Source organism: Melopsittacus undulatus, chromosome 8 (genome assembly GCF_012275295.1).
Source record: "Melopsittacus undulatus isolate bMelUnd1 chromosome 8, bMelUnd1.mat.Z, whole genome shotgun sequence".
Classification (NCBI taxonomy): Eukaryota; Metazoa; Chordata; class Aves; order Psittaciformes; family Psittaculidae; genus Melopsittacus; species Melopsittacus undulatus.
The window spans coordinates 49,472,407-49,486,407 of NC_047534.1; the positions used below are offsets into that span (position 1 = coordinate 49,472,407).

Consider the following 14,001-nt stretch of genomic DNA (forward strand, 5'->3'; position numbering starts at 1 on the left):
GCCTGACAAATCTGTGGCCTTCTATAACAGGGCTACAATGCTGGTGGATAAGGGAAGAGCAACAGATATCGTTTGCCTGGGCTTGTGCGGGACAGTGTCAAATGCCTTGAACAACAACCTTGTCCCTCAGTTGGAGAGGCATGGATCTGATGGATGGACCACTCAGTGGACAGGGAATTGGCTCGACGGTCACGCTCAGCTGATGTCAGCAGCTCAGTGCCCAAGTGGATATCAGTAATGAGAGGTGTTCCTCAGGGGTCAGTACTGGGACAGCGCTGTGCAGTACCTTTGTCAGTGACATGGGCAGTGGGATTGAGTGCACCTTCAGCAGATTTGCTGAAGACACAAAGCTATGTGGTATGGTCAACGTGCTAGAGGGTATGTATGCCATCCAGAGGGGCTTTGACAGGCTTAAGAAGTGGGCCTGTGCAATCCTCATGAAGTTCAACAAGGCCAAGTGCAAAGTCCAGCACCTGGGTCAGGGCAATCCCAAGCACAAATACAAGCTAGGTGGAGCAGACATTCAGAGCAGCCCTGAGGAGAAGGACTTGGACGTGTTGATTGACAAGAAACCGAACATGAGCTGGCAGTGTGCACTCACAGCCTAGAAAGCCAACCATACACTGGGCTGCCTAAGAAGGAACATGACCAGCAGGTTGAGAGAGGTGACTCTCCCTCTCTACTCCCTCTCTCCTGAGACCCCACCTGGCATACTGCATTCAGTGCTGGGGCCCCTACTACAAGAAGGATATGGACTTATTGTAGAGAGTCCAGAGGAGGGCCTCAGAGATGATTAGAGGGCTGGAGCAACTCTCCTATGAAGACAGAAGAGTTGGGCTTGTTCAGCCTGGAGAAGGCTTCAGGGAGACCTCAGAGCACCCTTCCAGAACCCTAAAGGGGAGCCTACAAGAAATCTGGAGAGGGATTTTTTACAAGGACATGTAGGGATAAGACAAAGTGGAATGGAAATTGAAAGAAGGTAGATTTAGATTAGATATTAGGAAGAAATTATTTACTGTGATGGTGGGGAAGCACTGAAATAGGCTGCCCAGAGATGTCATGAGTGCCTTGTCCCTCGAAGTGTTCAAGGCCAGGCTGGACAGGGCTTTAATTAACCTGATCTCATGGCAGGTGTCCATGCCTACAGCAGGGGTGATGAACCTTCCAACCCAAATTCTTCTATGATTCTGTCCAACATACCTATCTACATGCTTATTTTATGCACAACATTAAATTTCAACAAGCATAAATGTCAGTGCAGTTTGAACACCAATCCTCCCTAACTACCAGAATCTGGAAATGTTGCTGAGAGCTGGAGTCCACTGTACTTGGCACTAACAGAGGGAGGCCCTTGCCATAGAGCATGTGAGAAGATACACACAGGACTTTCCTGGACTGAGTGCTACTTTTCATTATGAGGGTGAAATTAAAATGCAACAAATGACATAACAAGGGGCAGAAGATAACATGTGGTGACGGCCATGCACACTGGCTGTGAAGGTTTAGTACATGACATTTAAGCAAGCATTTCTATGGCTATTAGATACCACATAACTGATTTTGTTGAGAATGTGCAGCTTCCCTCAGTATGCGCTGAGGTAACTCTATACTAAATACACCCCCCTTTTCTCTCTTGTACTTGGCTGGTATGCCTCAAAATATTTCTGTTAAAATCCCATTGTTCGGGGGGATGAAAAGTTGGGATTTAGTGGTGGGGTTTTTTGCTTTATTTCATTTTTTCCTTTTAAGTTTTGCTGCCATTAACATCAAGGTGGCTAGAATTTTGTCCCCATTCTTTTGAATGTATGTGGAACCACGTAGTAATACATTCTGAAATAAGCAGAGACAATCTTCAAACACAGTTATCTTCCTCTAGTAAAAATAACAGTATTAACTACAATCCAAGATTCATATATTTCATGACATTAAAAAGGCCTCTGAAACTGAATTATTCCGAATAACAATGCAGGCTCAAATTACCACTGTATTCCTAGTGAAATGCTCATCAAATACTAACCTGTAAAGTACTTGCTGTACTCTTGTTCAATTTTTTGAGCTGTCTCAAACTGTTCTTTGGAATGTTTCTGTGTAACTTTGTCCCTCAGGAAGATTGGGTCTTTTTGCTCTCTGCAAAGAAGAAAAAAAGAAAAAAATCATGGAAGAGGTGTTTGGGGTTTTTTTTTTTTCTTTAAATGGACTTGAAGTTATTACCTCCAGTTGGGTGAATATGGAAGGATAACTAATTTGCAAGCATAACACTGTGCATAGAGTGCCATCTACTGTGTTTCAGCAGTATCAACATAATCAACAATCATTTCAGTGCTAACAAATTTATATGCTTTCAGATCACAACAGTATTCTCCTTTAAAGTCTTGGAGATTGGGAGGGGGTTAACGAAGAAAGAGTACTTTTTTCAGTTAATGTGAATCAGATCATTATCTCATATACACTCCAGTACTTCCCACACAATACTGGGCTCAAGTACTGCTCTTTTACAGGTTTGAAGTACTGAGCATTAAGCAAATAGAATAATTCCACGTCATCTTATATATGGCACTTTTTTGGATTACTTTTTCTATTATTAAAATAAAATTAAATTAAAAAAGCAAAATACAAATGGGAAAGAAAAAAAGAAACCAACAAACATTTTAATTCCTATCAAGGCTTGTAACAGTCTCCTCCAATTCTGACTTGGGGTTTCCAGAAAAGGATTCTGTTTAAAAGGAATTGGAATTTATAATCAACTAGTAGGGCCATACAGATAGGTACTGAAACAATAAAAACATAGTTTATTACAGCAGTGAGAGAAGCAGCACAGATTTTATAAATAATAATAAAAAAAAAATCACCACTGAACTAACCAATCACTGCTGAGCAGCATTTCAGAGAATGCCAACAGAACCTGTGCTATATCAAAAGCCTGTCTGGAAAAGCCTTTGGTGCTCATAACAGGCAGAGATAATGTGCCAGTGCATCTTATTCTGATGACTGCTAGAAATCGTTGTGTGTCTAGTTCACTCACTCTCTGTCACTTTCCAAAAACAAAAAAGAAATACCTGTAATGGTCATAATTCCATTTCCAAAGGGGCGCAAGACATGACAGTTCCATTTGTCATTCAGGTGCATGATCCTACTGTGGTAATGAAATATACTACACTGCTTTATGTCTTGCTTCTACTTTAAAGTGGTGATACTTATCTTCTTTATTAAATAGATAGTAATCAAATTTACCTACAGATAATATAAGAATATAAGAAGTCTTCAACTTGCAAAATGAAGATAGCACAAGAGCTCTCAACAAAGCTTTCTTAATACTTCTGCTGGGAGATATGTCATTTCTTCCCAAATCAATCTATCAAAACATGTGAAGGCTTACTTAAACATTGGGGTAAAGACTGTGGTTTGGAACTCTCATGTTCTGCTCCTGGCTTTCTTTGAGCTGGAAATTCTCAATTACTGAAAGAGCACAGCCTGAGAAGACCACAGTATATGAACTCCATGGCAAAAGGAACCTTCCCTTTGCTGTTTTCACTAAAGAATGAAGGTGGGAAAGCTGAGGTTACAAATCAATACGCACTGCATCCACACACTTGGACCCATTGAGAAGATTAATGGGTCTTTGCATGGTCAGCACCTAACTGTATTAGGGCTTCATACAAAGGTGATCAGGAAAGATCTGAGTGTTGCCTGGAGTACATTCAGTTAGTGTACATTGTTTTGATTTCTTTGGAAAATTCACTTAATTGTCATGCAACAAAAATGAAATTAAGACCATTTACCTCTCAGCAGTTTCTATGGTTAATTTCCACATTATTTCTAAAGGATTTAAGATGACTAGGATGAAAGAAATAATAAAGGTAACAAGCTTATTTTAAGCTAAAATAAACATCACTGAACTATACCCCTCACAGACTTACTTGATTTGTTTAGCATTTTTGTAGCGAATAAAAATTACAATAGGGTAGATATGAACACTGTGGAGCCGTTCGATGGCATGAGGAGCGATGTCAAGCAGACAATGACAATCCTAAGATCAAACATAAATGCAAAACACTCATTCAGTTAAAGAGCACAAGCACACATGCAAATCCCCCATTTCTTCCCCTACTTAAATCACAGCAGCCCAACAGAATTTTGCTACACCTTTAGCATTTTGGGGCTACTTCAGCTACAAATTGCTACCTGCGCAATCTGTAACTGAAGGATTTATAACAACAGACAGAAGATTGAAAACCTGCAAGAAATTCCATTCATAGTATCAAAAGCATGCACTGATAGAAATAAAAGTATTTGAAAAACTAATGAAATGAAAACTCAGACTGAAATATATACAATACTTTATTTTTTAATTTAAATATTCATATTATCTTTCAGAAGCTGCAATCAAAAACAACTGCCAAAGTACTAAGACTTTCTGTGTGGTTTGAGAGAAAACTATAAGCAATGAACAGACTTTAATTAACATCTGTCTCTAGGATTATTATGATATTTATGTTCTATATTAAATGGGATGGTTAGAAAATCTAAATCCTGATTAAGGAGGTAGGGGATAGAATCTATGAAAAATACACTTTATTTAATAAGAACGTTATTTCTAACCTTAATAATACTGCAAAAGAATATGTACATTCCTGGTTTCTACAAAGGTGAGGTTGCATAACATAATATTTAAGTTTCTAAGCGGTTACATGCCAAAGTGAGGTAAAGTTTATTTTACTCAGTGGCCTAGAGACTGATTCTCTGAATGTCTTAAAGAAGGACAATACTAACGTAATTTCCAACCCCATCAACATAGTACGACCACATACTTCAAACTGTACAAAGAACTACAGCAATAAAATTGACTCACCTTTTCTGTTATCTCTTTTATTGAGGCTACAGTTGTCACATCAAAATGTCCACTCCTCCGTTTATAATCAATAAACAGACAATCCTTCACACCCCGTTCAATGGCTTGTTGGGAAGCTTTCATAACCTCTATTTCACAGAACCAGAGAGATGCACTTTTATTACTATTCCTTAGGCACAGAGCAAGGCTAATGAAACAACATTTGCAAATTCAAATTCTTGGGGTTTTTTTTCCATGTTTGTGCTACTGTTTAGTTCATGTATATAGATGTTACTATCTATGTACTCTAAGCAAGGATAAATTGGTTATATTTGCACACTTACCAAGAGGACATCTGCAAAATTTTCCAGGTGATTCTTTGACCAACATGTCTTTCACAGCATCAAGTAAAGGTCCTAGAATAAGGACAGGCCTAGGAGAGGTACAGTCCACTTTCTGTACACGCTGATATGCCAGACTTGCAGAATCTACAGACAAAGAAGATTTACTTATAAAAGTATAAATTATTTTCCTGACATTGCTCAATCAGGAGAAGCACCCTTACAGTAATCAGAAAAACAAATCTCTTGCAAGGGATAAGGGTCTTGACAAGAACAAAAAACGTTCACTAGCCATTATTGCAATTTTCTCCACTCAGCAGTTTAAAATAGATGTTTTTTAATTAAACTTGGTGCTTCCCACATATACACACACTTTAAACCAATCACTCCTGTTTGTATCTTGTGTAAGGGTTTGTTAAGCTTTTCCAAGGAAGTAAGCATTGCAACCAACATGATTTTTGCAGAGGAGTAATGAATAGAACTGAAGATTTGAGTGGTGCCCAGGTTCTGTGTCTAGTCTAAGCAACCTGGACAGAAATTAAGTAGTTGAAAGGAAGATCAAAACCATGCATCAAAAAGCAATCTCCCTCTGCAAATGAAACATTATTGTTACCAGATCCAAGCATAAACTTCCAAAATCCAAAAAAGCAACCCAAACTTGAAACACTCAGGACTGTTATTTAAATTACAAAAATAATAATTGTTATTAAAAGTAATGTACATGGAACATATGATTACTGTTTGTATTTAGATCAACCAGAAAGCAACATTATTTGTTGTGACATACTGCAACTGTTTAAAAATAAAAGAGAAGGAAAGGCAACCCCCTGGAAAGTATAACAAAGGTACTTGCCATCCAGGAAAGGAATTGAATCTGTACTGATTGTATCAAGAGCCAGTAGATCCTTTCCATCTTTGGAACCACTTCGCTTGTGTTTATGCTTTCTTCTGAAGAATGACCTCCGTGCTGCTGCTGACAATGTCTTAGATGAGCTGTTTTCATCTTTAGTCTCAGACATGCTGTGTCTCCTGTAGAATTCCTGATCCATCCTATAATGAAACAGATAAGAGTTGGTATTTAAACTTAATTTTTTAGATTTTTTTGACAAATAGTATCACTGCTGCTTCTGGAATACACAGGAAATTACCATCCCAAGCCTTAGTCAGAGTATCTCCATCACAGAAAGTTCATCAGAAAGAAACATTAACATAAATCAATTAACAAGCATCCGAAAATGTCACACTAATATAATATAACAGGATTCTTATAGTATAAATAGAGCATGGCACAGACTGTGACCACTCTGACAGTCAAAGCAAAAACAGCAGTAGGTACTTGCCAGTAAAGTCAACCTTGCTCACAAGATCCAATTATTTTTGTAAAGTTACAGGTTATACTAAATTACTAGCAATCCAAAACAATAATTTCATTAAGTTTTCTTTTAAATGAGCACAAATATTTAGGCCACATAACACATGTAAAGTGTAGGTGGTTTTACTGTTCACCTTCATTAAGAAGCCTATCAATGATATGTTTGGGTCTGTATGTATATACTGCACTTCCATACATTCCACATGGTACCACTGCCCCACTGTTAGGATGGATTTTGAGTTATGACATGGAGAGAAGACTAACAGAAGAAAACAGCAAACAAATAATCTTAAAAAAATTAAAAATCACTGAGTGGTAAGTAATGTGATTTCAGTAGCAATGGAATAATTTTAATTCCTGAATACTCCTCTTAAGTGCTCTACCAGCTTTTGAAGATTGTGGAGAATACACAGCCTCGTAATAACACGGCTGTCCACAGGTAACTTAATATCATGATACTTCCCAAGAATGATTGTGATAACCTTGGATTAAAGGATATTTTTTGCTGTGATTACCCTCATTTTTATTGAATTATCTGTCAGAACGGTAGTTATGTGTAATTTCCACTTCTAGTTTACTATTTAGTAACATTAAAACCAACTTGATAAGCAGTATTTTTAATTCAATGCTATTAAAATATGACATCCCTAAAATATCATGCCTAAGAATTAGCATCGTCCAGAAAGAATAGAAGCAAACAAGTCTTTTATACCACATCTCACAAGTCAGACTTTTAAAGACTGTAAGATAAGTGAGGTCACTCACATATATTTACTTGGAATCTGTCCTCTTTCCAGCTTCTGAGCATTCTCATCTAGCTGCCAAGCCATCCAGCAACCGAAGTTTCCCTGTGGTAGAGTGTCATCAACATACAAAATGTCATCCTTCTTAAAGCTTAAATCCTGTTCCACCTCTGCCAGACGGTCATAAAGTGCTCTAGAAAGGAAGACATAAAGAGGCTCTGCAACTGATCTCCATCAACTCAAAGGAAGAACATGCATATTTATACTGAAAAAAGCTAACAGATTAGCAGCACATGCTACATTTCAAAAGCACACAAGCTTACAGTGAAACATGCAGACTCACTATGCTACAGGTTGTGTATTTACTGTCAAACACTACCTGGGATAAATGAGTAAATTTTTAATTTTAAAAATGTGGTAAAACTGACATATCTCTCTCATAATGGTCAGCATATTATCCTAAGTCTTATGCTGTCATTACCAGTCTTGCTCAAATACCTGATATAGAATCCATCTCCAGGAAGATCTTTTATCTTATTAAACTCTTCTATTCTGTATTGAGTCTTTATTTTTATGTTTTCTCCAGGCTTCAACATTTCAAGATAAGCTTCCTCAGCTGTTTTATTTCGCATATCAATGGCCCCATACTACAAAACACAAAATGCAGAAACCCTTCAGTGTGAAATTGTATCTTAACAGGCAACAGAATCAGGTGAGCTTGAAAACTATGCAAAATAAGTTTGTTTTTACCACTGGCACGCTCTATATACAAGTAAATCTTGTTACTTAACCCTAGCACAGTTTGCACCTTAAGATGTCTATCAGGAGACTGAGATGTGGGGGTGGAAAACAAACTACAATGAACACAGCAGACATGCACCATGACAGTCTGCGATTCGTTAAATAGTTTTCAAGGTGTAAGCTGAGAATCATAAAATTCAGACTGGAAAGAATTTAGTAATTTTTTTCGAAAACAAGTGGTCTGAGAATTACAAAGCACAATTACAAAGCACAGTCTCCATCTGAATACTAGAGGCACAATGGGAGAGTCTCAGTGCTCAGACAGAATCAATTCTCAGTTTTATCTGGAAAGGTCATAAAAACAAATGTGTTTATAACCTTAACAGTCCTGCCAGATAGATAAATATTCTCATTTCAGATACAGAAATCAGAGTCAAAGACATATTGCAAAGATGTATTTCCCAAAACTCATTAGAATTTCTCTGTTTTGCAGTATCTTTCATATCCTTGCCTCTATCCTATGTACAGCAATAGGTTCAAGGCTTCCTATTTAGATGAAGACCATTGGTGTTCATAATTCCAAGTGGATATACATTAGTCCTTCAAACCTGTGGGCAACCTGTGGTCTCAACAGTGGTAGTTCTCCAGGTTCACATCATCCAGTTCTCCGTATGTTACAGCATTCTCACTATTCTTACCCACGTTTTGTGACAGGAACTCGAGATTCATTGAACATCTCCCATTGTGAGACAACATTTTTTGTACAAATCCCTCTTTATACCACCCTAAGACATTTTGTCAGTACACTGCAGCCTTTTCATAATAGCTTACCTCAAGTATCATGTCACCCAAGACAAGTCCATCAGGTCCTTTGGCTGGGCTGTCATCATCTACATCTGAGACAAATATTCCATACAGGTTTCCACCACATATCTGGATCCCAAGATCAACTTGGGATTTTTTAACAACAACAGTTCTAGGTTCAGGGGTCCTTTTGTTTGTGTCCACAGGGCCCCTTTAGACAGGAAGAAATAGCACATGTACTCCAGTTTAAAACCTTTCACTGCACACAATCAACTAGTCATCTGAATCATAGAATCATAGGGTTGGAAAGAACCTTAAGATCATCTAGTTCCAACCCCCCTGCCATGGGCAGGGACACCTCACACTAACCCATATCACCCAAGGCTTCATCCAGCCTGGCCTTGAACACTGCCAGTGATGGAGCATTCACAACCTCCCTGGACAACCCATTCCAGTGCCTCACCACCCTCACAGTAACGAATTTCTTCCCTATATGCAGTCTAAACCTCTGTTGTTTAAGTTTCAACCCATTACCCCTTGTCCTATCACTGCAGTCCCTAATGAACGTCCCTCACCAGCATCCCTGTAGGCCCCCTTATTTACATAATTTTTCAAAATAGGTCACCTACAAATACAGTCTTGAAGACAAACATCATGTTCCTTGCAGACCTTCTTAACTAAACCAATCTTGTGGTAAAACTTTCTTTTCTCCTTGCACACCTTGTCTTTCAAAAACAGTCTGAAAACATGCATCTTGGGGTCTGCTTAACTTGTCTGCTGACTTATTTCAACCAGACACAGCATTCACAGAAGGAGACTTTATTTTTTAATACCCTTCACATCCTACATCCACGCTGCCCATATTTTTTTTTTCCTTAAGGCAAAAATTTTACTCTCTACCTTAAAGAATTCCGTGGACTTGTAGTTGGTGTGGTTTGTTTGGACGGGGGTGTCATTGTTCCTTCATCCTGTTCACTCACAGTATCGATTACGGAATGATTGTCAGGCGTTGCAGCTCCACTGCCTTGAGGAGTGGAATGATTACTCACAGGTTCTAGGCGAGAACTAAGGAGGAGGTGCAGGGGAAAAGAAGAATAAAAGACTGGAGGGTTAGTATTTCACCAATGCCAAATATTTTCCACACAGTCAAGGATTTAACTTGGTCATAAATTGCGGGAGGTTGGGGTGGGACAGGACACAAAATGAAACAAAAAGCAAACACCCCCCCCCCCAAAGCCCCCACAAAAAAATAACCTAAACCCACCCCACGAAATTCAAACCAGCATGCCAAATAACCTACCTTCACCCTAAGTCTAACAGAAAGATAAGGCTCAGTTTTGAGGTGTGATCATGCATCAAAATGGAATGACATGGTCATACGCTTTTTCCAATTAGTTTTTGGAAACTCCAAGTATAAAAAAACCACCAACCTAAACCAAACCCAGAAAACCAATCAGAAGTACCAGAATCTCATAAGCCTAGGAAGAAGTAATCTTTGGTTTTAGTTTAATGTATCTAAAGATTATGCCCAAATAAGAAAGAAAATCTAGCATTTTTGACAAACAGGTATTCACACATTACTTTTCTAAGCAGTCACACTACAAATGTGCTGATGTTTGCAAACACACTACACAGATGTTATCTACTAGCTAAATAAGAGCATGGACCAGAGCAGTTTTTTTCAAAGTCTAGCCAACTTTACCTTGATCGTGAATGATTGCCAAGCTGATACATATGTGGGTTATACTGAGCCAGAATAGTAATGGTGTCACACTGCTGTCCAATGATTAGTCGAGCCTGCTGCTCTGTAGCGTTTCTCAAATTTATTCCATTAAACTAAGGGGGAAAAAAATGCACAAACCAGGATGTCAAGTTTTCAAATGCAAACTAACAAAATTGTTCCTTCACTGTCTTAATTAGTTTTTTGTCTATATGCTGACTTATTTCTACTGGGGTAAATAGGAAGATGAAAATGCTGCTATACAATGATTCCTAGGGTATACTCACTGGAAGGAATCATTATAATTTCAAAACATTGGTAACCTGACCGTGAGTTTAAAAATCTTTTTACTATTGAAAGACATAAATATTCAGGACTGTGTTATATCTGATATCACTGATCAAACATAAGTTGGTTCAGATCACTGATTTGAATAAATTCAGGATTTAAAGACAAATTCAGATCCATAATCCATTCAGGTACATTGTAATATCATCCACATACTGTGAAACAGATGATATTTCAGCATACATAAGCATGAACAGACCTAACATTTACAAAGCAGCTCTGTACTTTTAAAAATGCTTCTCCACATGTTTAATACTGTAAGCAGAAACATGACTGTCACTAATCTAAAGCCTAGGTGAGTATTTTTTAAACCAGGTATCTCAGGTAAGGATATGGCAAAGCAGCAGCAGCATGAAACTTGGTACAAGCTTGACACATGAATATTTACTCACATTATCAGACAGAGTATGATGTTGGGACTATATTGTTTACAGGCTTAAAATTTAATTATATCTATATAAGATGCAATGCAGATCTACCACCAAAAGACACTATTTTATGATAAAGCCTGACAAAACATCACAACAATCACAATTACTAGAATATTACAATACAGAGTATGCTTTGCCACATCTCACAGTACACAAGCTTTCATAAGATACTCTTAGGAAATGTAGTTATGGCTGGATTCATTTGAACTGATTCATTAAGCCATAGGAATAGTAGCAAGCAAACAATTACCTCTAGTAACTGATCACCATACTCAAGGCCAGCTTGATGGGCAATGCTCCCACCTGTTACTTTAGAGACAAATATTCCACCATTTTCTCCGCTCACAATGGAAATCCCTAGTGGCTCAGAACCCTTCTGCACTTTAACATGACGTGGCTCTTCCATGTAGGGCCTTTTAGAGGAGACAGTTAAAACTGATTTGGACAAAATTGCACTTGAACCATCACAATGTCAAAGTTACACATGCAATACTTTATATCTGTCTGAAATGTAATAACAAAATAGGTTTACAAAGTTACTTTTAAAAAATTAACTGGTAACTGTCTTAAATGCATTCCTTTGAAATCATGCAATGTATTGGCAGAAGTAAATGTATACCAGGTACATGACTGCTCTAAAACATTATGGTATATATGAATTATAAATATTATGGTTGTGAAGTTGGTAAGAAGAAGCTTCCAGATGCATATTATATAAAAGTAATTGAACCACTGTATATAATATGTCATTTACAAACCATAGTCCAGAAAGGTATTATACAAATACAAATGCTGGGAGTATTTATTGCCAGTGAAAACAAACATCATGAATAATAAGGTGGTAAACCAAAGGACAACAATGCACAAATATCAGATTTTATATTTGTAAGTGGGGAAACATAAATTAGTTATGAAAATTAAGCAGTTGCAAACTCAAGCCATTAAGACAGCAGTTTGCATGGTAGCATTACAATTACCATGCAAATTCTCCTCAGGGCAATTATCCAAACATGTAAAATAGCACAAAGTGCGCAATAATGCTCGAGAAGGACAACCTTAGATCAGGCCAACCTCAAACTCCTTAGTGATGAGAACCTAGGCCTAGGAGCCACAGGGATTCTCAGAAAAGACCTATTACGGAACAGATATCTGAAAGATGTAGAAGATTTGAGAAGAACACTTAGAAAAAGACACACAGTAGTAAGACACAAGTAAGTACAACAAGAGAATGGCTTACACAAAAGGAAACCCTGACAGATTCCACTTTCCTCCCCCCATAGTTAGGATGTACCCACCTGTACAAATAGGGCTGGTCCCCCCCTGGTCTGTGTAAGCATATAGTAGCCTACTAAAAAGTGCTGGTTCCTATTACTATGCACTTAATAGCACCATAGCAAGAGGCATCACCAAATACTAACAGTTGAGCTTGTTCTGAATGAAACAGCTTGTGTACCAAGTGTGCTGTATTTTTTTATTTTAATAACATTATCTTACATTTTTCATGCACTAATTTGAATGTTTTCTTACCTAACTCTTCATTATACCATATATATTCTCTAAATTATACCAAAAGCTGAAGCTACTTAATTGTGCTGTTCATAGACCAGATGAGTTAACTGGGCTTCACTTACTTTTTCAAAGAGTAGGATTTAGGGTTGGGGACAGAGGGAGAAGGACATGGTTTCATAAATTCATAAATACTTATCGCCACAGTCTTTGAAGGTAGCTATTTAGCAGCCTTCTGAAGCAGAAGCATAATAATTTACCATTTTATAAATACATAAAAGATAAAAACTGGTTGCTGATAAGAATGTAACTCTGAAACTCAGTAATCTTGTAACATCAACATCACTGTTAGGCATGACACCCTCAGAGCTTGTCTATCGATGTAATGAATACAAGGTAAGTATTACCAGCCCATCTTTATTTGTACATTGCATTTTGTAACTCAACTTTCTGAAGACTGATTTTATGAATTAAAACTACATCTCTCTGAACTTTCTTTATTGTACCTTTCTGCTTTTCCATCTACCACATGCATTTTTAAATTTGGTTGGTTTGCTTGTTTGTGATTGGAATAAAAATCAAACCCATACAAACTGCACAGGATCGTATCATAGAATTGTAGTAAACACAAAATGAAAGAAAATTAGCAATGCATGTAGTAGAGAGTCAATAATAAAGCAGAACAGAATGATAACATGTAAAAGGTGTCTTCCTTGATAAGCAGTGTTATTAAAATCAAGTGAAGTGTACTCTTCTGTAACATTCAGACTGCCTGCCAGAACCACTGAACACTAATTGGAAAAAAAGTCTTACCTGATCAGATCTTTTAATTTAAATTAAAATCAGCAGAACAAACAGAATCACTGATTTTTAATACTTTTTAAAATCTGTATTGTTACCACTTTTATCTGGGGCAAAGCCAAGCAAGTTATTTACTTGTATTTTATGGGGAACAGAAAGAATTGTAAGACTAAATAGCCATTGAAATTGCTATCCAGGTATCTTGAAACATTTTCTAAGAGACTTAAATTAGCTACTTTCGTAAATTAAGAACTGTTTGTACTTGTCAGGTTTTTGTTTTAGTTTTTAAAAAGCCAAAAAGAACAAAACTTCAAATTATGCTCTTTTGAGAAAGTCAGTCCAGACTACATTTTAAGAGTTAAGGGG

General features: G+C 37.4%; 1 protein-coding gene across 4 annotated transcripts in view; it reads right to left on the minus strand.

Moving 5' to 3' along the window:
• The window catches only part of DLG5 (discs large MAGUK scaffold protein 5), a 110,709-nt gene that overhangs the window by 3,554 nt on the left and 93,154 nt on the right, over nt 1–14,001 (minus strand). For all 4 annotated transcript variants that reach the window (XM_031052105.2, XM_031052106.2, XM_031052104.2 and 1 more), the window contains 11 exons: nt 11,579–11,741; nt 10,532–10,665; nt 9,730–9,894; nt 8,857–9,040; nt 7,783–7,931; nt 7,307–7,477; nt 6,023–6,219; nt 5,173–5,316; nt 4,850–4,977; nt 3,918–4,027; nt 2,018–2,127 (listed from right to left, as the gene is read on the minus strand). In XM_031052105.2, the coding sequence (XP_030907965.2) occupies nt 2,018–2,127; nt 3,918–4,027; nt 4,850–4,977; nt 5,173–5,316; nt 6,023–6,219; nt 7,307–7,477; nt 7,783–7,931; nt 8,857–9,040; nt 9,730–9,894; nt 10,532–10,665; nt 11,579–11,741 (1,655 nt within the window). The remainder of the gene's footprint in view (nt 1–2,017; nt 2,128–3,917; nt 4,028–4,849; nt 4,978–5,172; nt 5,317–6,022; nt 6,220–7,306; nt 7,478–7,782; nt 7,932–8,856; nt 9,041–9,729; nt 9,895–10,531; nt 10,666–11,578; nt 11,742–14,001) is intronic.